General features: G+C 44.7%; 1 protein-coding gene across 8 annotated transcripts in view; it reads left to right on the top strand.

Annotated features, from left to right (window-relative positions):
* LOC146821298 (katanin p60 ATPase-containing subunit A1-like) overlaps positions 1 to 24,460 on the top strand; it is a 214,861-nt gene that overhangs the window by 80,527 nt on the left and 109,874 nt on the right. For all 8 annotated transcript variants that reach the window (XM_085612242.1, XM_085612248.1, XM_085612246.1 and 5 more), the window contains 4 exons: positions 1,606 to 1,727; positions 2,961 to 3,066; positions 7,130 to 7,288; positions 17,195 to 17,321. In XM_085612242.1, the coding sequence (XP_085468368.1) occupies positions 1,606 to 1,727; positions 2,961 to 3,066; positions 7,130 to 7,288; positions 17,195 to 17,321 (514 nt within the window). The remainder of the gene's footprint in view (positions 1 to 1,605; positions 1,728 to 2,960; positions 3,067 to 7,129; positions 7,289 to 17,194; positions 17,322 to 24,460) is intronic.

Below are 24,460 nucleotides of genomic sequence, written 5' to 3' on the forward strand. Positions count from 1 at the left end.
TCTGGCGCTCTTGCCCTCTGTCTCGCTCGTCTCTCTGGCTCTGGCGCTCTTGCCCTCTGTCTCGCTCGTCTCTCTGGCTCTGGCGCTCTTGCCCTCTGTCTCGCTCGTCTCTCTGGCTCTGGCGCTCTTGCCCTCTGTCTCGCTCGTCTCTCTGGCTCTGGCGCTCTTGCCCTCTGTCTCGCTCGTCTCTCTGGCTCTGGCGCTCTTGCCCTCTGTCTCGCTCGTCTCTCTGGCTCTGGCGCTCTTGCCCTCTGTCTCGCTCGTCTCTCTGGCTCTGGCGCTCTTGCCCTCTGTCTCGCTCGTCTCTCTGGCTCTGGCGCTCTTGCCCTCTGTCTCGCTCGTCTCTCTGGCTCTGGCTCTGGCTCTGTCTCTCTGGCTCTGGCTCTGGCTCTGGCTCTCTGTCTCGCTCGTCTCTCTGGCTCTGGGGCTCTTGCCCTCTGTCTCGCTCGTCTCTCTGGCTCTGGGGCTCTTGCCCTCTGTCTCGCTCGTCTCTCTGGCTCTGGGGCTCTTGCCCTCTGTCTCGCTCGTCTCTCTGGCTCTGGGGCTCTTGCCCTCTGTCTCGCTCGTCTCTCTGGCTCTGGGGCTCTTGCCCTCTGTCTCGCTCGTCTCTCTGGCTCTGGCTCTGGCTCTCTGTCTCGCTCGTCTCTCTGGCTCTGGGGCTCTTGCCCTCTGTCTCGCTCGTCTCTCTGGCTCTGGGGCTCTTGCCCTCTGTCTCGCTCGTCTCTCTGGCTCTGGGGCTCTTGCCCTCTGTCTCGCTCGTCTCTCTGGCTCTGGGGCTCTTGCCCTCTGTCTCGCTCGTCTCTCTGGCTCTGGGGCTCTTGCCCTCTGTCTCGCTCGTCTCTCTGGCTCTGGCTCTGTCTCTCTGGCTCTGGCTCTGGCTCTCTGTCTCGCTCGTCTCTCTGGCTCTGGGGCTCTTGCCCTCTGTCTCGCTCGTCTCTCTGGCTCTGGGGCTCTTGCCCTCTGTCTCGCTCGTCTCTCTGGCTCTGGGGCTCTTGCCCTCTGTCTCGCTCGTCTCTCTGGCTCTGGGGCTCTTGCCCTCTGTCTCGCTCGTCTCTCTGGCTCTGGGGCTCTTGCCCTCTGTCTCGCTCGTCTCTCTGGCTCTGGGGCTCTTGCCCTCTGTCTCGCTCGTCTCTCTGGCTCTGGGGCTCTTGCCCTCTGTCTCGCTCGTCTCTCTGGCTCTGGGGCTCTTGCCCTCTGTCTCGCTCGTCTCTCTGGCTCTGGGGCTCTTGCCCTCTGAGATTGCTCGACCACTGCTTCTTCAGAGTCAAGTGCTGAACAGAATAGATTTAGGCAACTTACTCAGGACCCATTATAGCTTAGACACAGGAATGAAAAGCCTCAACCAACCACAGTTTGGCCCAGTAGCTCTTACCTACCCCGTGGCCCTCAAAGGAGATTTGACAGTTACCAGTTTATTATAGGATCTTAACTCTGAGCCTTTATCGTGAAATGTAACTACGTATTTCATTTTGCAGTGCACATGTTAATTGTTGCTGAAGGAAGACTGTTGACCAATGCTGTTAATAACACCTACATATTAAGCTGAGAAACTGTTTCACCATACATCGAAGAGCCAATAACAGTAAAAATGTTTCTCTCTTTCAGAACAAACCAACACCTGAAGTTCCCGAATGTGAGCTGAAGAAATTTGATGGCACTGGCTATGATAAAGACTTGGTGGAGGCTTTGGAAAGGGATATCATTTCGCAAAATCCAAATGTTAGATGGTGAGTTCAGATAAATATGAAATAAAGCCCATTCTGAAAGTTTCTTACTCTAATGTTGCTACCTGGAGGTGGTAAGTAGAAATAAGAATATCTGGCTCTTCGAGCTATGTGTAAAGTAGCATGTGTGTGATTTAGCCACCCTTCTAGAATATATAAAAATGCAAACTATTATATGGTTTGATTCTGGTCAGAACCTTGAGCAAAATAGCCACTTTTCTATTTTCGAGCAGGGTGTGGAGCTGCGCCTCTCCCCCATTGTTTTAGTTGCCAATCTGTTGTGCTTTGGGATTTTGTGGCCAGCAGCATAGTGTCTAAAACGCTTTACATATTACAGTGCTGTTCAGAGGGACTTTGACAGAGATATGGCTCTTAACAGTTTCCTTCCTTGCTCAATGCAAATTACCTCAGTTATTGTTTTGCTCTGCGTGTGGTTTCTGCTATGGCATGGTCATGCTAAATATGCAAGAAAATAACAGCATCACTTTTAAATGCTTAGGATCTTTATATGAAAGCTTGCACTTTGTAATGGCTTTTTGTATGATCGGTCTACCTGCCCCTTATGCTGTTGAGGTGCACCCGTTAGAAAGGATGTTGAGGACTTAGGCCAACGGGTGCAACCTTTACAGGCTAGACTGTAACTGGTGCTCTGGTAGCTGTTGAGAGGGACTGATAAGGTGTTCTTAAGACTATGGTTATGAGCCAGGTGAAGTTTTCACATCACAATAGGCATGCTTGCAGACAGCCCTGTGGCTTGTGGGTGGATCACAGCCACACAGTGCCAGCACCCAGGATCGAAGCCTCATTATACCGGGCAAAGTAATATTCAAAACTATCCTCCCACCATCCCCTACCCCCAGCACCCCTACCGAGGGTCATCACTACCACTACATCTGCCCTGCGAACACCCCCGAGGTAGTGAATTCCTTTACAAAATTATGTATTTGTATTTCCAGCACTGGAACCATTAACTTAGCAACTTTTGTGCTGGTGGTACTAATCAAGCACTAGGTTATGTCTTGGTCCCTTGACTGGGCTTGCAATCAAATTGTAGGTCTTTGTTGTCCTGGAGATTATAGTCCACTAATCTGGATATCCCTGCAACCTTTAAACATTTGAGCGAGGAGGCCAAGGACTAGTAGTATAAAAGTCACTATGGTAAGTATTAGATTTTTACAAGTGTCCCCCTAGTTTTAACCCACTGTCTTGTCCGTGACAAATATCATTTGTTTTTAGGGAAGACATTGCAGATCTAGAAGATGCCAAAAAGCTGTTAAAAGAAGCTGTTGTTTTACCTATGTGGATGCCAGAGTTTTTTAAGGGCATTAGGAGGCCTTGGAAGGTAAGATGATTTGGATTTGATAACTAGTAATTTCATGAGCACCGGGACAGTATATATCTCAATCTATGTTATGTATGCATAGTACAGGGTATACTCCTGCAGTGTGTCCTTGTGCTAAAAATACAGAGGAGTTTGTATATTATGGTTATCTATCGTTGGGTCTCTGTCTGTTGAGGATTTCAATTCACTGTCCCTGTTGCGTTAACTAAGACTCTGACAAAGTTCTTCTACATTTTCTTTCCCACCCCTAGGTGATCCAAGTGAACTTAGTTTAATGCAAAAGCTCTGAATGTGAAAGACAGGTTATTGTAGTACTGCAGAACTAGGGCTAGACTGGGAACCCAAAGCAGTCCTAGCAAACTGTCAGACCAGCACGCATTCGGTGCATAGCAAGTGAGCTTGACCACTACAGGATATGGCAACCTTAAAAGAGGCTCTTCAATGATTTCCTCACTCTCACCCTCCAGTAGTGTTGCTCATCTCTCCATAGGTCCTCTCTCACATGTATTTCATTTGTATTATAGAGCCTCTCTTACCAGTGTAAGATGTTGAAGCGTTTTGCATCGCACACATATAGAGTCAATGAATCGTACGTGTGCAAATGAGCAAATTGAAAATATTATATAAGCCAAAGGAGTCTGCAACATGTAGGATTCCAGTAATCCATACTGGTATACACTTTTAGAGTGTTTGGTCTGGGGAAGAACAAACTCCGGTTTCAGAACGCAAGACAGTGGTTAGGGTTGACTTTACTAATAAGAATTTATTATTACCCAAACTTTTTTTTTTTTTTTTAGCAGAAATAGGATAATGAAAGACTAGGAAGACTGAATGTGCAGAGTCAAAGGTTTGGAGTTTTCGCTAGAACATTAATTAGGAAATGCATTCCGTCAGAATGAAACTCAAGACTCCTAGGTATTCTAGCTCTTCCCAGCTCTGAAAAAGATTTTTTCAAAAACAGCCGGCCCAAAGTCGTCCTATCGACTCAATTGGACCTTGAGAATGTGGTACCTAGAAATTCTGTGCATGGCCATCTGCTCGCCAATCAGACTTCTACTTCAAGAGGATCTCCTGTCAGATGAGCAGGACAAGGGCCTTCACTGGTGCCTACGCAATCTACACATCCATGTGTGGAGATTAAGAAGCGGCAGTTAACTGCATTTGAGCTCCGTCTTAAACTGTGGATGTCATTCTTTCTGCCGGGTGTTCTTCGACGAAGACCATTTATAACGGGTGCTTGGACACATTTTTGGCCTTGTCTGCAGTCTGGAAGACAGACCCTTTACAGGTTAAACTGTTGGATGACCTGTTTGTTTGATCTTATTCCCTGCAATCCCTTGTTTTGACACAATTTGACCCTTTCAACGTTTTACTGGACAATCTGTCCTTCTTTAAAATTCCTTGTGCGGTTTGACACACATTTCCTTCTAAATAGTTTGTGATGCCACAGTGGGACCTTAACTTGAACTTGATACTTATAACGTGTACACCCTTGAAGCCGATGTACAGCTGCTCTGTACATCTTCTGACCTTAAACTGTCTTCCTCCCCCCCCCCCCCCCCCCCCCCTCTCTTCTCAACCCTAGAAAGACTAGGAGACCAGGGACCATCGGGTGGATATCAGCCCTTAGTGGGGGGTTTCAGGAGTGTAGAAAGGGAACATTGTGATTTAAAATGTGCTACGAACTGGTCAAATATCCGCTCCGGGCTAAGGTAGTTTCCTCTGGGTGGGCATGTGGGCTGTCTATTTGTAACATCTGTTAGGCTGTGTCTTGCGCATTGGTGCACAATTTCATTAAGTCCTACAGCCTTGACAGCCAGCTTCAACAGGAAGGACATTTTGCCAGTTCGGTCCTGAAGGACCTTTTGGTCTGAGTCCACTCCACAGACCCTCCGCGTTTGGGAGGTTTTACATCTAAAACAATCCCAGTTTAGTGGTTTGCTCACTCGCATGAATAATTAGTTGTGGGCTCCGCGTCAGACAGTGTGGACATTGTCCAGAAAGATACAGATATCTGCATGCTGGGGAGGTGCCTTTTATGTGGCTCCAGCCTTTGCTTTCTGGGCACAGTGCTTTCTACTCCAACATCTAAAAAGGTTCCATGTTAAGAATCTGCACACTGTTACCGATGGCTGTGTCAAGCTCCACATCAGAGTGAGAGAAAGTATGTCTGCAGGCAAGCTTTGTTTAGTAGTGGCGGCTGGTAGGGGAACAGAAATTGCAGCGGGGGGTTTGAAAACATATATTTTACAAAACAAACCACCTAACCTCTTCCACTGTCTTTCTCCACTGCCATCTCATCGCATCTCTTTCTGACTCCAAGTGTGGGAGGAGGAAGCACACAGGCTCCCCAAAGTCAATCAGAATGCTGCTGTCACCATGATAGCAGCATGGTGATTGAGTCGGACTATGTGCCTGGGCATGTTTCCCACCAGGCTGTGCATTGCAGCCTGGTGGGAAACATGTACATTGTGCATTACTGTTTGGCTGTCCTAAGACGGCTAGTCTATCAGTCATGTGCACTTAGTGTGTCCACCACTCCTCCCCCTGTGACACTTAGCCCCGAAAAGTAAAATAGTTATCATTTTTATTTTTTCCTTTGCCTCTGCTCAGAGCAGTAGGGCAACTCTCCCCTGCCTTATCGGAGGAGTCCCCCTGCTGTTCAGACCTCTCCAGCCTGGTTCCATGCAGTGCACATTAGAATATCTACCAGAAAGAGCTGTGTGGAAGGGTACTAATCATTTGGATCACTGCTGTCACTGCGCTATTTACCAGCCCACTCCTGTAAGAAGGTGGTGTCTACTATGACAAACTGTTCGCCTTGGTTACCATTGTGCAACACTGAGGTGTGGTGTTCTCGTCACAGCCGCTCTCTGAAGGTTGAAGGAAAAATGGCCGTCAAGTTCTGGAGACCCTAACTGGAGCTCTGTTTCCAGCTCTCTAAGCCCAACGTGGAATGCTGTACCCTGTTCTGGAAACAGAAGCTGCAGCAGTGTTCTCAATGTGCAGTTAGTGCACATAGTTTGTATACAGATATAGGAAATGTGAACTGTACAAATGTGATATGGCCTTACTTCAGCTGTACAGTCCTGTTTTGATTATTTTCTATTGCGTATAACCGTGTTTGCTGTAGCATAGTGTCCCTTAATTTTCCAGATATCTTTCTACGGATGCTTGAGGAGGAAAGAGCTTATAGCCATTGCTGATTGTAAGACATCAAAAACAGGAGCTAGCGATAGCCCAACAAAATCGGGCATGAGCCAAAGCCAGTTCTTTTGGGCAGCCCCCATGCACAGCACAGCATATGCATTTTTATCTAGCTTAATGCCTACTTTGTTGCAGAAGCCTTGAGTATGTTGACCCGGTTTGCCTATAGGTGCGAAAGACCTAGGCATGGCCCCAAAACAGAGGTGACTAAAGCAAACATTTCTGAACCAAGTTTTGGAAATGGACTTCTACATTTCTAAAACAGCTTATACTGCACATTGCAGGAATGCTATATGCTAGATGTGATGAGGTACATTAAATTTAAACACAACACAGTGAAGATGCATGCAAGATGCCACAGCCACTTTCAAGAGCCCACTTTTTCTTCAGTGGGACATTGACAGACCATGTACTGTGCGACAGTACTAATTAAAAATAATTGGGACAAAAAAAATGCATTTGAATGGCAAGCATGTGGCGACCAGTGTTGTAATTCACACCACTCTTCACATTGTGTGGACGTTGACATTTAACCAGTGCTGCATACTTTGCAAAGAACGATTTAGACTAGCCCTAACACATGGTTGGACATACAACTGCATACATCCTCACTGGCACTAAAAAAATATTTTTTTTAAACATCAAAATATCACTATCTAGTCAAAGCTAATACACAATGTTGCAATAGCACTATTCAATCAGATTGTCTGTACCAAGGGATGGATATGTGGTGATTTTCCCTTCTGTACTTAAGATCCCAGTCTAAGGCATATATTTGCTGCTTGTACCACACAGTAATAAAATTTGTCACATTGTATGTCACTGCATTTCCCACTCACTAAAATGTTTTGAACAGGGAGTGTTGATGGTCGGCCCACCTGGAACTGGAAAGACCCTCCTAGCAAAAGCAGTTGCTACAGAATGCAAGACTACATTTTTCAACATCTCATCATCAACACTGACTTCCAAGTACAGAGGCGAGTCTGAAAAACTTGTTCGCCTGTTATTTGAAATGGTAAATATGTGTATACATTTTATTTTTATTGTGAGCTGTTTGGAGCAATTGCATGAAGTTATGATTTGTAGAGTATTCGTGAAAAGAGTGAGGGTTATAGTATCAGCTGGCCCACTACTAAGTTCACTGAACATCATTTTTCTCTAAGAGAACATAGACCTAAAATGCACCCGTGTGCAATAACTAACAGTACACATTAAAGCAATAAACTAACCACAGAACTTCAACCAGTAAGCCTCCTCCTTAAGTAGTAGAAAGATGCACATGCTGAAACATACAAACGCACTTACTTCTTGGCTGACTTTAAGACCTTCATATACAAGAAGATGGCTAAGAGTTCTTGTTGTCCCAATTGTGAGCCTTTTTTTGTGTGTTTTTAGGTTGAGCCTGGGCAGCGCATGCGCTACTCTGTGAGCCATGCTTTATTGGATTATGGACTTAAAGCCCCCGCCCACTCTCCACCCAGATTTGCCATTGGCTTGTGTCATTGCCCTTCATAAATGCTGGCTTCCAATTCGTCAATAGCCTTGTTAGTTCCTCCTTTGCACCGCGTTGTCTTCATTTGTAATCTCCCATGAGGATTAGGCCTTTTATTTCGGTTGATATATGGTACACCTTATTTTAGTCTGTAAGCACTATTTTCTTTAGTGAGTTTATCCTTCTGCAGGCACTACATGCTTTCCTGCATTATTGAACCCGCCATGCGCGCTTTCACAGGTCGCTTTTACAAAAAAAGCATTTGTTTGTCAACTTGACAGACAAATGCTTCTTCGGTAAAAGCGGCCCATACCACGGCTCTTAAGAATGGGGCGTGGCCTCTATACGTGAAAGAGCAGCATGGGGGGGGCTTGTAAACAAGCATTTGCAATGCAATAGGTCTCGCATTGTAGAAACTTTGACCTATTGGTATTGTAAATACATAAATAAAAGGCATTGCCATTTACAATTCAAACAACTCAGAATCTTGCAATTCCAAGACCTATTGCTTTCTCTTTTTGGCCTCCTTTGGGAACAGACTTCCTCCATGAGGCTGGAGAAGACACTACTTGTTGATTTCTAGTAAATTCTCTAATGAAGTGACTGTGCTCACTTTTGGGCTGCCTCCTTAATATGCATGTGAAGTCGCACACAAATGATGGGCCTCGGACAGATTCCCAAGCCCCTCCCAGGATCATGATGGTGGATGGGGCCAATGAAAGGGTCTAAAAGCTGCTACTCTGTTACTCCCTGCCCGACCCACCGTTACAAGGCCCTTTTAGGTCTCGCCTGGCTATCACGTAAGCGATCGCTCAGCGAGACTTGTGTAGGGGCTTCAGAAAATGCTCCCAAAGGCTTCCCAGGCAGATCGGGTGGCGGTTACGTGCACAACCACGCGCATTCCATTTGCGACTTCCTGCGCGTGCGCCGCCTCACGCATTCAGAGAGATTTAGTAAGGGGCACAAGACCTTAGGAATGTGGTTTATGGCCAGTGCATGTGAGGCATTCAAGCGCGAAGCTGGCATCGGACTTGAAAGCAGCAGACTGCTTTCGCCAGCGCGCGCTCAGCCTCACTTCCTGCATCCCGTCTTACAACAAACTTTCGTTATAACTCACACCCCATATGCTCGTTCCCTCCCACCTTTCCTTTGATGTCCGCTTTTCTTGTTGTTTAAAAACCACGCTGCACACTGCTGCACGCTGCTGCATTGCACGCTGCTGCATTGCACGCTGCTGCATTGCACGCCGCTGCACGCCGCACACTGCTTTTATGCGAGTTTATGCTACTGACATTGTAAATGACAATGCCTTTTATTTGTTCTAAAACCAAAACATAAATAAAAGGCATTGTAATTTTACAATGCCAATAGCTCAAACTCTTATAAATGCGAGACCTGTTGTATTGCAAATGCTTGTTTATGTTGGAAAAACGTGGAAGAGGCATGAGTAGTCCAGCTCCTGCCACCCTACCACCCACCAACCGAAGAAAGAAACCCAGAGGTGGGCATTGGAAGGGGGAAGAGCTAGGATTGTTCCTCAACCCTCTCTCCCATTCCCCCACTTCTTGAGTCAGTGGCCTACTTCTTCTTCATCTTCCAGTGCTTCTCTGTCTAGGTGAAGCACAGAGAGGCGCTTGTGTGTCTGGGCCCCAGCAAGAAGCCAGATGGTGTTTGGATTTTCTTTAGGCTAAGACAAATATCAAAATGTCAGACTCCTTCTCTTTAGAGGACAGAAAGTTTTGTGCTCTAGCAAATATGCAGATGTTTGGATTATTCTAATTAACAATTTAATCTGTGCTTAGCTTGGGCACACATTTTTGGGAGCTGGCAAGGAGCCCCAGACACCATTCGGATATATTATTAGGCTCCTTTCTGGAGTTGCACTCACTTGCACCACGCGCACACCACAACACACCCCTGCGCCCCAGCAAGGAGCGCCAGTGGGGTTGGTTATTTTTCCCGTTACTCAAGGAACTGGCCTAATCTGTGACCGTATTAAGTCAGTTGGGTCTTGAAATGGTCAGTTTTGGCATATTCCTGTCCCGTGCAGAAGGCCTTCCCAGACAAATTAGACTTATCAAGAAAAGTGTCGCAAAACTGGGTTGTAGATCTTTGATTGTCTGAACGTCTGGAGTTTTCTGTAGCAGAAAAGACTTTTCATTTGTTTATTGATTTTGCTCTGTTACTTTGACGTTTGCAAGGGATTCTGCATGATCAAGCATATTGGGATTCACACAAGTCATTAACCTGGATTTCTCAGACTCCAACTTGGGGTTGGTAGGGTCGCTGGGGTGCCAGTTGATCCTGTGCCCAAGTACTGTAGACCTTCCCGGTGGAATCTTCCCTGGCAGTGGCGGCTACTCCATAGGGGCGCGGGGGAGTCTCCCCCTGCTTCTCGCAGTGCGAGCAGCGGAAACATAAAATGGTAGAACTACTATTTTATTTTTCTGCTTCTTGCACTGCAAGAAAGCAGAAGTGCCTGGAGTTCTTGGTTGTGGGAGGGTGGATGGGCGGTCCTGCTTGAGGGCTGCCCAATGTCGTGGGCCCTGACTGCTTTGGTCGTCAGGAAAACGCTTGACCCGGTTGAAGGTAAGTTTTTATTTAATTTTTTTTAATTCAACCACCCCCCCCACCTCACAAGCCCCCCCCCCCCCCCCACACGCGATCCCCCTCACCCACCAGTCGTGCCGCCTGCTACTGAGTAAAAGCATGAGTTACATTCAAGCTGTCCATTTTATTCCAAGTGTAGCTCCGCCATAATCATTGAAAGGATTATTACGCAGTCGCAGGCAGAGTGACTTGTCAAAAACCACCCAGCGAATCAGTGCAGCCGTGGGATTAGGAACCAAGGAGGCACTCCAAAGTACCGCCACTGAGCCCCTCCGGTCAAGACACCGGTTGCTTATTTTGAGGGGTGTTGAGAGCAGCAGGGCAGACCCAGTGAGCCTAGGTGTAGCCAGTTAGTTCACTCCTGGGTTAATGCCCTGAACTAACCATCTCGAGCTCGTAAAGACCTCTTATCACAGAGCCTAGAGGGTGGGGAGGTGGGAGCCTGTTGGTGTGTGCCACTCACTGCGTACTGCAGATTAGAAGTCTCCATCCTATTCCTACTCCCCCAGATCCCTTCATCTGATCAGTAATATCTGCTGTCTCTGGCAGGGGGTCAGAGGATGGAAGCGGGGTGGGGGTGGGGGGGGCCAGGAGCCGGGTCTCCCCGAAGCTCCATGGGATCAACCAGCAGCGTGCGGAGGAGTGCTGGACGAAGGCCCTGAAGGGACACTGCACCGACCGCAGGCCCGGTCTAGGAGATGACGCCAGGCACGGTCTGTAGAGGTCTCGGCATTGTTGTAGACATCAAGGAAACTGGGGAGATAACATGAGAACCCAGTCTATGGAGGAATGATAGGCCTACTGCTGCCTGGTTCTTTAGGCACACCAACCGACATATGGACACTGGATGAGGAGGAAGCCGCACTGTCAGATAATGCATTGTCTTAGCGCTTTGCGCTTCACTTCTGTGGTTTCTAAAAGTTCTAAGTTTCAGGTTCTACTACTGCCCGAGCTAATATACCCAATTTACCGATCCCGCTAAGGTGGCCCTGTCTTAATGCAATCTGGGAAACTACAGAATAAAGCAGATGTCCACAGCGAGTGTTGAACTCCCTGAACTTCATTTCAATCGCTTTGGTTTGGGCAAAAAGCGAAACAGTTGGAGGTAAAGGGAGCAGATTTCACTAGAGGTTCAAAATGCAGCAATGCGGAAGGGACAGACCACACTCATTCACCCACTGGAGGGCAGAGAGGATACCTGGTGGGATAGAAAGCAGAGTACCTGGGAAGAAGGGAGACAGCACACCTGGAAGGGCTAGGCAGCACGATGGCAGGGACAGACAACAGCACGTTTGGAGGTCAAAGGTCTGAGCGAATGAATGGACAAAGTCCAAAACTGCACAGCTGGAGGGGCAGAAGGCCGCACAACTTGAAAGAAAGCATCAAATCCAAAGGGCAAAAAGCAGAACATCTGGCGGGCCAGACTCATTAGCTGGAGGGGCAGGAAACTGAACTACTGGATGGAGTAGCAAGAGTCATTCTATATGTAGTAGTTAAAGAAATGGGGCACAGCTACCAAATAGCCTCATGAAATATGCGTCACGCTAAACCAAGGACACTTTGCGTGATGGTATTTTAAAGCCCATAAACCTAGTTCTAAAAACAAAATTAAGAATGCCTATAAGAAATATGCGTTTTGGTTAATTTATTATAGAAATTGTGCTGGAAAATGCACCTTTTTAACACCACTTTTCAAAAAAGGTTCTCTTGGGGTGAAACTTTCCTATAACGAATTCCAGCTTGCTCACATGTGCACCATTAATTGCTCTTACGCCCCACTAGTTTCAAATTCCACCAGCGGCCACTGTTCCCTGGAGTCTATAGTTTGGATTCCTACTCAACTCAGAGAAACTCACCCTTGTCTGATAACCTCACACTCCAAAGACCTACAGAAGTATAGCTTTTGGTCATACTTCATGAGGGATATGTTCCTGTATTCGCAAGACTGAATGAAACTACTGTTTTTGGGGAAACCATGTCGAAAATCTGACAAGTGTTCAGTGCGTTGTCCCTGCCAGCCAGTCTGGGAGAGAGAGAGGTCTGGCACTACGTGATTAACACTCTGCAATGTGGGATTATTAAAAATAAATGGTTGTTGCATGTTTCCATACAATCCAGGGGTGATGTTTACGACCAGAAGACAGGGGCCTAAACTGGCGTTTTGCTTACAGCTGTGAATCCAAGTTTCCAAAATACACTCCACCCAGTTTACTAACTGTTAGCACCTTTAACTAGTGGAATTCTGGTACTCACACTAACCGATCATCCCTCCAGGGTCACTGGAAGCAATTACCTTGTTTTGAAAACAAAATGCTAAAAACCTTATCAGTGTTCTACTAGCCAGCTAGTCGGGATAACTGAGGTCTATCTCGCACCAATAAATTCCTTAGGTAGTTTAAAATTAGAAACAAACTAGTTTTTATTCGGTGTATAAATCGGAGTTTGATATGCCAGTGGTTAACTTTGGAACTATTGTCGACCCCCACTTAATTAGTGCTAGAATCCAGGGACCACTGCCGAATTATTTTTGAAATCTAGGGTCCTCCTACTGAGTCATTATTCGAATCTGGGGACCCAGGCATAAGTAATTTTGAAGATTAGCCTGGCAAAAAAATACACCTTTACGGGCATAGGCATTCATCAAACAAATAAACAAATGAAGAAATATTTTGTTTAATTCACAAACTAATATAAAAATAAATAACTATTTTAATGGGCTGGTTGGGCCTCTTCTAAATTTAAGAGGCCATACTTTATCCTGTTTGATACATTTGCACTGTTCTCATGACTCGGAGGTTGCAACTTAACACTTTAGCCTCTAATTTCAAATTCTTTCACAGTTGCAGAACGTTTACAAATGTTTTTTACATTTTGCTTATTCATATACACTTCATTAATCAGTTCATATTTTATGTGCCAAGTAGTCAGACCCCTTGAGTCTGTGTTAGAGCCCCCACCCCATCCTACCAGGGTTCCCCGACTACCAGTTTGGAACCACTGAGAAATGTCATCAAATGAACATTGCACCATAAACAGTGGTTCCCTCAAAATGGCATGATCTGCACACGCGTTACATAATTTACTGTGCAGACTAGGTTCCCTCAAACAACCCACGTGTTTAGCATTGCTGCATTCCGGAAATTCAGGGCAACATTCCCTTAGTTAGCTTTCTGTAATATGTTGGTGGTTAGAGAGATGCAGCTAAAGTTTAAGCTCATTTGTTAAAAAGGGAGGGCAGGAGGAGAGTTTATGATTGCGTACATATTCCTCCTTTTAATAAGGGGGAAATAAATCAGCCTGATGCTTCCATAATTTGTAAAGGGCTGCCTTGCTTGCTGTTTGAAATATTTAATAACTGAAAAGTAAACAATTACTCTTATGATTAGGAGTTTGAGAAATTGGGCAGCATCTGATGAGTTCAGTAACTGTTTATACAGAACTATGCATCGGACCTGCCACAACTGTGTAGTTACAATGAATACACCAGATACCACTGGTAAAATGTCTTTAAATGGCTACTGTTATAACCAAACTGTTTTTAGGACTAAGGCCAAATGTAAATCATCACTTGTACTGCATCCAGCCTGCACCTATCTGAGGCACATCTTCAGACTGACAAAAAGATATACAATCTACACAGATTTGGATGTGTTTCTTTGAGTAAAGCATTGGCATTAATTTTCAATCTTATCAGTTCAGGACAGGGCTGTTCGTATTGCCACACTGAAATGTTTCCTGTGATCTACAGGATTCAATGCTGTTTTCAGAGCTGGCTGGGCTGTAGATGCACAACCACACCCCTATAGCACAATTTTAGTCCTGGCTTCCTACATTATAGAATAGGTTTGAACATGTTTTGCAAGTGCTGATTTTAGTTTCCAACCAGACTCTCTATGTATTTAGATTGACAAACCAATGTGATGTGCTCAGGACCATCCAAGTAAGTGGAAGAATACTGAATGTCCCAGTTGGCAGTGTTGAACACGTAGATCAGTTTGGGCTCAATTTGTAAGAATGAGTTATTCCCACCTGTAGTTAATGGAGAAATGTATATTCTAATTAATCATTTCAAGTCCTTATTTGAGATTTGTGCTTGAGTGAGGTATTGACTTGGGAATCTGAATTTTGCACCACTGTTCTCCAAGCAACCAGTTACAATAGCAACAGCTCTAAAGAACAAATTCCTGCATTGGGGCCAGTAAATTCTGTTCTCTGATCTGAGTCTAATTACTTTTGCCAAGGGGCAGAGAATGCAACACATGTGGTTGCTGCACAGAGGTGCTAAAAACATCTGTCTTGTTTATGCTGAGCTTCATGTGATAGTGGCTGTCAACCCATTTGCCTTCTGCCAGTTGGATACTGCCCAGATATTTGTGGGCGGTGTAGACTAAGGTAACTGGAGATTGGAGATAGCCTGATGTCATTTGTTAAGGTTTGCGGAGAAGCAGGGAGGCACGCACTCACCACAGCTGTCTGCATTGGCTCAGGACATTTGGCGGAGGGAAAACCATCTCAAAGTCCATCTACTAGCAGAATATCTTCCAGGAGTGGACAACAACCAAGCAGACTCGCTCAGAAGTATGTAGCAACTGGTCCAGGAGTGTGGAACTCCACTCGCAAGTCCTCCTCCCATACTTCATCGGTGGTGATTCCCTGACATAGACCTCTTTAAAACTGCTGAAAATGCGAAATGCCCAAGCTTCGCCCCAGATATTCACACCCACAGTATTTGTCTATATTTTTCCACCTCTCATTTCTTCTGTCCGTGGCTCAGAAGCTTTTGCAAACATCCCTCCCTCTCATCCTAGGAGCACCCACTTTGGCCAAACAGCCCTAGTTTGCCACACTCCTCACCTTTCTCTGGTGTTGCCTGAAAAGCTGCCCAACCGGCCAGACCTTCTCACGCAGAACCAGGGCACACCCAGAAACCTGAACCCCAAGCTGCTAAATCTTGCAACTTGGCTCCTGAGGTCTTAGACTTGGGACACCTCAACTTACCTCCATAATGTACGATCATCCTCAAGGAAGCACACAGGCCTACAACAAGAGCCTGCTGTGCAGCTAAACGGAAATGGTTTTTACGTTACTGTACTCCCAGGCACGTTAACTCTCCCAGGGTAGCAGTCCAAGATATGGTGTTATCTGCATCCTCTCCAAGTTAGACCTTGCTTATACCTTCATTAGACATCTCTTGGCTGCCATTGCTGCCTAACTTTAGCACATAGAGCATTTGTAACTGTTTAGAGTCCCGGTCATTAAGGTCTTCATGGAGGGACTCAAAAGCGTAATGCCACCCAGCTTGCCACCTGCTCTTGTGTGGAATCTCAGCACAGTTCTCACCGGACTTACGGGCCCTTCTCTTGAACCACTGCACTTATGCCCTTTGCAGTATCTTTCCTGAAAGTTAGCCTTTCTAGTGGCCATTACCTCCCTCAAGCGTGTCGGTGAACTTCAGGCCCTAACCCTTCAAGAACCCTTCTTCAGAATTAATACAGATAGGGTAGTCCTTAAGGCAAACCACACTATTCTCCCCAAGGTTGTCTCTTCTTTCCACCTCAATCCAACCACATCCAGAGTCGTAGGAGATAGGGCTCTTCACATTTTGGATGTCAAAAGGGCCCTCATGTATCACATTGACAAAACAAATCCTTCCATAAGACAACAACTTTTTGACTTTTTTTGCAAGCCACAAAATGACCATGCTCACTCTAAAGCGGGAATAGCACGTTAGTGTATTCAGACCTATTCTGCAAAAGCCAAACTCTTTCTTTGCTTATCCATCCTGTACCCACTCATCTAAAAAAGGTTGAGTCCCTTTGGCTTTGTTAGGCAACATACCTATAGCTGACATCTGCAAAGCAGCTACCTAGTCCACACACTTTCAGCAAACATCACTGTGTGAATGTCTTAGCACACCCACAAGCTAATATTGGCCAAGCTGTACTCAGTGCCCTCTGTACCGTCCTCTGGCTAGCCACCGCTTATGGAAAGCTGCTTTACAGTCTATGCACAACATGTGTATCTACAGCTACATATGCCACTAACAAAAATGACACTTACCCTTTAAGTATTCGTGACATGAAGTGCTGTAGACTCGCATGCACCCACTCTCCTACCCGGAAGCCTTTGGTCATTGCAGAGGCTCTTCTTTCTTTACTCATTGCATTGTCATTGAATTCTGTAACTACTCCAATTCCTATCCTCACCCTCTGTGCAGCGAAACAATCTAAGAATGGATCCGAAACCCATGGGAGTGATCAGTAATAAATGGAGTCCCCATACCATGTGACTCCGACTCCTTCAAAGAAAAACAAATTGCACATGTCCGAACCCAACACTAGATGGTAGGAGTATGCAGAGCATGGAATCTACAGCACTACTTGCCAACAACAGATGCTTACAGGGTAGGTAACTTTCTCCATTTTAGTTCTAAGTCTATCTTTGCCTCCTGTTGTACTTGCCACTCGCAAAGTATCTCCGGGCTCCTGCCTGGATCACTTGAAGTCTATCCACTCAAGCTCTGGTACCAAAGCAGCGCCTTCTACTAGCAATATTGTATAAATCTGCCATGTGGATTCATATATTTTATTTTGGTATGTTCTTTGAACTGGGTTCACAAGTTTGATTCCAGTTACTGATGCTAAATTGAAGCAAGCCAGTGTCAAAATATTTTTCATTTCAAGTTTACTCTGTATTTGGTTCTGTTTGTTTTTTGTTTTGCTGACAGCCCTTTCAAAACCTGCTGAATATATTTTACAAGGAGTGGTACCTTCTATAAAGTTCTAAAATATTTAATGGTCTCTTTAATTTTTTTTTTAGGCACGATTCTATGCTCCAACAACCATATTTATTGATGAAATTGACTCCATTTGCAGCCGCAGAGGTACATCGGAGGAGCATGAAGCTAGCAGAAGGGTTAAAGCAGAGCTGCTTATTCAAATGGATGGTAAGTAAACTAAGATATCTATCAAGTACGATTAGAAACTATGTTGTAAATCAATGCTCCTGTTCTCTATGTAGGGGTGGTCTTTATTTTCTTTAGCTGTTTAGGTCATAAGAAATCAGTTTTTTGTGATGTTTTGGTTAAGTGATGTGCTTGCAGCCATTTTAGTGCTCCTGATTCTGCCCAGTTTCTTGAGTCTCCTCTTCCTCTCGTTATCCAAAATGTCTGTCATGCTGATTACAGGGAGTATAGACTGTTGCCCAATATGGCACCTCATCAGTTTCTTGTGCTGTTAATAGTCTCTGTAGTCAGGCAGTTTTCACTTTACTTCTATGATGAAACTGACCTTTACACCAAGCTTCAACTCTGAGATCTTCTGTGACCTGGCATCCTTCAATACGAAGATTTCCAAACGATGTGAATCTAACTGTCCCACAACTGGCTCTTTGCCATTCTTGCTACCTTCTGAAGGATGTTAAACGTATACATTTACTTTTTATTGGAGAATATCATTCCTAGCTCTCAGTGCAAACATCAATGTGGTGCCTATATGCAGCCTTTGGACATTGCAGTCTGTTCTCCTTATTCTTTGTGTGTGACACATTTTGTGGGCTTTGGAAATGTGCCCTGATGAGAAACTTCCCCAGCCAAGAGCTGGTGGTTTTTGGACAGATGTCTTAAGATTTCTCCTTCCTGAAGTGCTTTTCACTTCTCACAATCTAGATTAGTCAACTTAGAGACAACTCTACATTTCTCACAGGCCCCATTCATGGATTAGTCCTCCCATTCCTCTTGAATAAGTCTATCCCATCACTCCCAATGTCCTCTTGAAATTTCTCTTCCTAGTTTTCAAAAGACCAGCAGATGAGTCTATGGGAGCCCCTCTGAGCGAGACTCATCTTTCTGCCTAAAATATGTTGGTTTTTCCTGGCCCAGCAGAAGAGCCCTGGTGCAAGCTGCCACTTTATAAATTGTGTTACACAGAATAACTAATTTGGTTTTGCTTAAATGAAAGATTGATAGTAATCCTTTAATATAGTCCCATCTGAACAGCCTTAAACACCCTACTCAATGAAGAATGTTTGAGGTTTACTTTAATTTTAAAAAAGTGTTTCTCTGGTTTAAAATTTTCCACATATCCTTGGCTGTTCTAGTTTGCAGACATGTTTTTTGCTAACCCCTTATCAAATTCCTATCTTTCCGTTAAGTCTTTTGATTATTTCTCTTGCCCCTGGTGCTTTTATTTTGTTTAAATTTGTTTTTGATGTGTTTTTAGCTTGTATGAATGGGTGTAATGGATGCCTTGGCCCCAAATCCTAACGATTTGAAATAGCCCCCAATTATCGGATGGTGCCCTTGCAGACCTTTCCTTTCCACATATGGCCCCAAAAAACACAAGTGGATTCAGCCGCAGTGAGACACTGACCTCTTTACCTGATGTAATGTCTAACCCTACAGTGCTGCCATGCATTCATGACTGATTTTTTGCACAGCAGGCACTTTGATCCTTACCTTTTGAAATTTCCTATGCTTTTGTAGGCTTTCTTGGTGACGGTGATGGGAATATGTTGAGAACCTACTAGGTATTGCCGTAAGGCTACGACCGGCAGTCTCTGCATTTTTAATTCATAATCCACCTTTTTATGTTATAATAGTCTTGGGGGATGTGCTATTTATTAGGGAGTTTTGATTTCATAGGTGGCAATAGGATTTTTTTTTTAACTGCATTGAATTGGAATCTGAAATGGGAAATAATCACATTGAATTGGTGTTAGTCAATGTGCAAAGGGTGATTATTCCTGGAGGCTAAACTGGTGCAGGCTTTCTAGGGGGCAATTTTAAAGAGTTTGGTTGAATTAGACTCTTACCTGGTCGAGGTTCTGAGTGCAGTATTCCGCCTCGGAAGGAGGCTGTGTGGAACATGGAGCGTCGCCATCTTGGGGCAGGTGCAGACTAGTGTTGCACAGTTCAGGGAGGAGGAGGGTTCCTATATAATCATGGCCCTAGTGCGGACACTTCTACACTAGGTATTGCCTAAATGGTACGACCATGAGTCGGTGCCTTTTTAATTCATAATCTTTTTTGGGGGGTTTTTGTGTGGTTTATTTTATAATCGGTTGGGGTGGGGGGTGCTATTTATTAGGGAGTTTTATGATTTAATGGGGGGCAATGTAATTTTTTTTTTTTTGACTGCATTAAATTTGAATCTGAAATAGCAAACCGAAAATGCTTACATTGAATTGGTTTTAGTCCACATGCAAAGGGTGATTATTCCCTGAGGCTAAACTGGTGTGGGCTCTCTTGGAGGCAATTTTAAAGAGTTTGGTTGAATTAGACTCTTCACAAAATAGGGCCTGCCCAGAAAGTAAAATGAACAGAGTGAACATGCTTTTCAGTATCCCATACAAAACTACTTTGTTTTGATTTATCATGAACGGCCACATTTTATGCCGTGCATCGATCGGGTCCGATGTCACTCGCTTCTTTGGAAACCTATATCGTGTCTGTGTGTGTATAAAGTGCTTCCCTTGTCTTCTCATTTCCTAAAAAATATATATAAAAAGGAAAAGGCAGTAAGGAACCATATACATATGGTATCCACTCAAGAACAACAGTGATAGAAAAAGGTGGAGAAAGGATGACAGTGTCTCACGGAAGTAACACCATGGAGGATATGCAGACAGGTACTCGCCTGCTACCTCACGTTCTCATAATTAGCAACTGCCACCCAGAAAGGAAGAAAATAAATCAAAAACCTCTTATCAATCCCCTCAAGTGGTGCTACATGTGTAACTTAAATATTAATTTGTGTGTGTGCGTTCCAAAAAAAGAAATTTAAATAAAATAATGTCGACCCAAATAGGAGAGACGGGGTCTGATCTGAACCTGCGTCGGTCCGAGTTAAAACCGAGCGAAACAACACTGGCTATATGACTTTTTATTCTGTGCTGTGTGTCTGCTCATTTAAAACCAACATGTTTCATTGCCTAAATGATTTGCGGCAATTTCATCAAGGCTAGGGTCGACTGGCCAAACTGCACTCCTAGTTCAGACCAGTGCACTTTCTGTCTGCACCTAAGGAAGACACAATTTATAAACACACAATCAGCTTTTGCACCCGCATTAAACACATTTCTTTCATACATTTATGTAGGAATTTTTCTTAACCGATTATGCTGTAAGGGTCCGGTGCCTGCTACACCATGAATATTTACCATAGAGTTGCTCGTATTTAGCATACCTATACCCCTCTTGTAAGTAGGTGTATGCTACATCCAAATGTACTTGTCCACTTTTTGGTCGCCCAATGGCCGCGGTTGTATATCTCTAAGGGACACCTAAAAATCCAATTACTACCCATATTCAGACAATGTCAAACACTAAGCATATGGATCAGATGCCGCCTGACCTATTGCTAATGGATAATTACTACAGAATCCGGTTTGTAATAGTCTGAGTGGGGGGGGGCGACCTGCCCATTCACCCCCTAAGCTCCGTATTGTTGGTTATGAGAACGGCAGCCTAGCCGTGAGCTTTTTCGAAAAAACAGTAAAAACATTGGTTTTACACACTGGGGATTTTTGACATCATACTGGAGGTGATTTCCCCCCGCATTTATATGAATAACCGTTTGTTCATCTGTGAATGCCAGGCAAAATTGGTCCATTTTCAATATTCCAGGCGTATACAGGCAACCGGACTCAATTACACATATAGCATCGATCTTAGCAGGGCCATCACTGCTCCCTAACGCGCCCCTCAGTGGAATTTCTTCAGCTAGGGAAGAATGGGAAAAACTATCCAACACTAAAAAACGGCAGGTCATAATAGCGCTCCACGGGGCCTTAATGACTGAATACCTGCGTGCAGGTGCAGCCCCGGCTAGTCTCCTGGTCCGTATAGAACCTAAAATCTTTCTTGAGGACAAGAGGTTCCGGGTGGACTGGAGCTATATAGCGAACAAGTGCACCCGTGACTGGCTTGTACTAATCATTAATACAGCCAAGAGATTTAGTGAAGAGCTGCTAAAAGAAATATTAGACCTTGAAACAATTCTAAAAGCAGACACCACCATAAAAGATATTAAGGAACAGCTGACCACGATTCAAAATGACGTGGGGGAATACCAAATATATATTGTGAACCAGAAGATGAAAGGCCTAAACAGGAACCTTGATAGATTTAGCCATGAGTGGGCATTTCCCTATGTCGAGGATAGCTATTACCAACAACCCTCAGAGCCACCACTTTACACACGAGGGACCAGGGGTGGGCGACGACAGAGCAGACGTACTTTTAACAACTGGACGTTTGATAACACGAGCAGCGAAGAGGACGATTGTAATGGACAAACCTCTACTTCCACCTCTAACCAGAGAGAGATTTAATACTACAGAAAGGACAAATGCAGATCTAGGTGTCATGCTGTGCACTTTTTTAGAACAACGCCCTCCAGATCAGAGAGGGGCCAGTCACAGGGGCAGAGGACGCGCCCGGCACAACACCAATCCATCGTGGCAGAATTTCTCTCCCAGAATCACACGCAGCAGGGGCAGAACACCCCTTTAATCAGTAATGAAAATGACATAGTAGTGAATTTGTCAGCATACCCATTAACAGCAGATGAACACAGGGTTTTGAACAAAGGTCTGGGGGTATGTTCCAACTCCTAAACATGACCGTTTCAAACTGCGTGGGGAACTATATGGACTGATGAGAAAAATCAAATTGAATTTTTTTTTTGAAGGTAAGGAATTAGATGCCCCTTCAATATTTTCCACCATCTGCGTCGTCCATCTCACTTCTGTCCCCCTAATCACACTATTGGCCCTGAGGTCCAAGTATTTGAACAAAAAGTAATGCAGGACATTGCGACTCTGGAAGAACCGTGTTTTAGTCACAGCAACATGACGCAGGCTGATTGGCTAGCAGTACACTCCCTCCAGCAGAATCTTAAAATCACCATCAAACCGGCTGATAAGGGCGGCGCGGTGGTGGTGTTGAACACCATAGATTACGAAACTGAGGTGGCCAGACTATTAGATGTGCTCCATAACTACAAACCTTTGAGAGACCCTACTAAAAATTTACAGACTACCATTAACAACATGGTAACAGAGGCTAAGGAGAAGAAATGGTTGATGGCCAAGGAAGCAGATTTTTTGATTAATGACAAACCGAGGATACCCGCCTTTTTACGTTCCAATAATTCATAAGGTCCAGAGGCCCCCACAGGGGCGCCCCATAGTATCGGGGATTCAATCAGTTTTGGAACCATTATCTCAATATTCTGGTTTTTTTTTTTTCCTGAGGGAATGTCATCACACAGCCCTCCTATGTACAGGATACCACAGATGTTCTAAAAATTCTAGATGACATTGTGTATGATCCTGAACAGCAGTTTTTAGTGACGAACGATATAGAATCATTGTACACCAGCATCCCCCAGGAAGCAACACTGGTGGCAGCAGCACGCGCCCTGGGGGAGTGCGAATGGTTCTATGACGTCCCTCAAACCTTTGTTCTACAATGCATTAAATTAGCTTTGACCCAAAATTTCTTTGCTTATAAGGACCAACTGTATTTGCAGGTGTCCGGGACTTCAATGGGGGCTACCTTTGCCCCCAGCCTGGCATGCATCTATGTGGGTCAGTTTGAGACCAACCACATCTATCACACTACAAATCTCTTCCAGGAGAACATTGTTCTCTGGAAGAGATACATCGATGATGTGTTGTGCAAATGGACAGGCTCTGAAATCGATCTGGATAGGTTCCTGAATTGGTTGAACAATCTAGATGAGTGTCTTAAGTTCACTTGGACAATAAGTAGAACAGCAACCTACCTGGACTTAGACATTAAGGCGGCGAATCACAAACTGGCCACCAATGTTCATCAGAAACCCACTGATAAAAATTCACTTCTACATTATAGATCTTATCACCCCAGGGCCCTCCGGGATAATTTGCCTGTAGGGCAATTCCTGCGATACCGCAGGAACTGTTCTTCCACTGAGGACTATGTGGAACAAGCAGGGGCATTGTCCCGTAAACTGGAAGAGTGATCTTATCCGAGAAAGGTCATCAAACAAGCTAAAAAAAGAGCCTTAAACACTCCCCGAGCTGCATTACTTGATAGGGCACCTAATACTAAGGGGGGACTGTATCCCTGTGGTTACCACCTTTTGGACGCTTGTGTACAAAAATCAGGCAAGTTATCAGGAAACATTGGTCCCTGTTGAACACCCCAACAATGACTATGCCACAACCCCGATTCGCTTTTAAGCGATCAGCCAATCTACGAGACCGATTGGTGCATTCTCGACCAAAACCTGAGAGTAAAGAAACAGGGATCCCGTCTGGACATTATCAATGTGGAGGATGCACAGTATGTGAACTTACAACGCCAACAAAAAGTGTCACTCTAGCAGGAGGCAAAACATGGTATCTCAACATGTTTAGTAATTGCAATACGTGCAATGTTATTTACAGACTAACATGCCCCTGTGGACTTCACCATATCGGTCTCACCACACACAAAGTTAAGATCAGGGTGCAGGAGCATCTTAGTACCATACGGGTGGGTAGATAAACTACGAGATTGGTACAACACTTCATAATGGCGAAACACAGTCCCAAATATTTGCGCTGGGTTGTATTGGAAAGGGTGGTGGGAGACCTATACAACATTGAAGCCAGACTGATAACGAAGGAGGCACGTTGGATTTATCAGAAGAAAGTGGACCAACAGGGTTTAAATGACTATATTGAGTGGCATAAGGTATTGATCTATTAGTCTACTTACTAGATTCATGACCTTTTTTGATCCTTTAAATGTCCTCACATGAGAATAATTAACCATACACACAGGGTCTCTATTACTTTTTTAATATAACTTCCGGAATCTAAAAATATAGCAGGTTGCCAAAATACATAGTAGCCTCTTTTTGCTTCAGTCATTGTAGGATTACAAATTTTGCCCCTGTAAGACATATTGGTCTAGATGTGTTAACAGAATTCAGCTTACTATTGAGACACTGGATAAAAGGGCTCCCATCGGAGGGCACAGTATCTTAAACAATATGGCCGCCGAACACTTCAATACATTTACAAACTACATTTACAAACTACCACGCATGCGCG

The sequence above is a fragment of the Triturus cristatus genome, chromosome 6, assembly GCF_964204655.1.
Source record: "Triturus cristatus chromosome 6, aTriCri1.1, whole genome shotgun sequence".
Lineage (NCBI taxonomy): Eukaryota > Metazoa > Chordata > Amphibia > Caudata > Salamandridae > Triturus > Triturus cristatus.